The sequence below is a fragment of the Plasmodium reichenowi genome (assembly GCF_001601855.1).
Source record: "Plasmodium reichenowi strain SY57 chromosome Unknown, whole genome shotgun sequence".
Classification (NCBI taxonomy): Eukaryota; Apicomplexa; class Aconoidasida; order Haemosporida; family Plasmodiidae; genus Plasmodium; species Plasmodium reichenowi.
Window position 1 is genome coordinate 1 of NW_017962305.1, and position 886 is coordinate 886.

Consider the following 886-nt stretch of genomic DNA (forward strand, 5'->3'; position numbering starts at 1 on the left):
ATAAAAAAAAAATAGAAAAAAAAACTTATAGACTGCCAAATTTAAAATGTTAATTATTAGTTAAAAAAAATATTAAAAAAAAAAAAAAAAAAAAATTATTAATAATATTATAAAAATTTAATGATATTTTAATAATATAATATTTCAAAAAAATAAAAATAAAATAAAATGAAATTAAGATAGTAACATAGTACTTCATAATAATAAACAAGAGAAATTTTTAGTTTTAAAATTTAATTCCTTTTAAAAAAAGGTGTATACAAAAATAGTTACACAAAAAAGTTGTATATAAAAAAAAAGTAAAGAAAAGAAAATTATTAAAAGTAAATTTATTATTATATACATATTATACGGAAAAACATATATAAAAAATTATAGCTTAAAAAAAAAAATTAAATTAAAAAAAAAAAAAAAAAAAATAAAAAAGTTTTTAATATAAAAAAAAAAATTAATTTTTTTTTTAAAATTTAAAATTAAATTTATAAAAAAAATATATAAAAAAAAATAAAAATAAAATTAATTATAAAAAAATAAAAAAAAAAAAAAAAATAAAAAAAAAAAAAAAAAAATAAAAAAAAAAAAAAAATTATTAAAAAAAAAATAAACAGGAAAAAAAAAAAAAAAAAATAAAAGTTAAAAAAAAAAAATAAAATAAAAAAAAAAAAAAAAGAAATGAAAAAGTTTTTAATATAAAAAAAAAAATTAATTTTTTTTTTAGAATTTTGGATTACATTTATTAAAAGGATATATAATATATCATCTCAATTAGATTCATTCTAATAAAATAAAAAAAAAAAAAAAAATTAAATAAATAAATAAATAATATATGTAAACATTTAAAAATAAAAATACATATATATGTGTATATATTTATTTATCTATTTTA

The 886-nt window shown here is 7.9% G+C and overlaps 1 protein-coding gene across 1 annotated transcript; it reads right to left on the reverse strand.

Annotated features, from left to right (window-relative positions):
* Positions 1-761: 761 nt before the first annotated feature.
* PRSY57_0012300 (Fe-S cluster assembly protein DRE2, putative) lies at positions 762-776 on the reverse strand (the record flags this gene model as incomplete). The annotated part of the gene is made up of 1 exon (XM_020114206.1): positions 762-776. A coding segment is annotated over one exon (15 nt), but the record flags the coding sequence as incomplete, so codon positions are not given.
* Between the last annotated feature and the right edge of the window lie 110 nt (positions 777-886).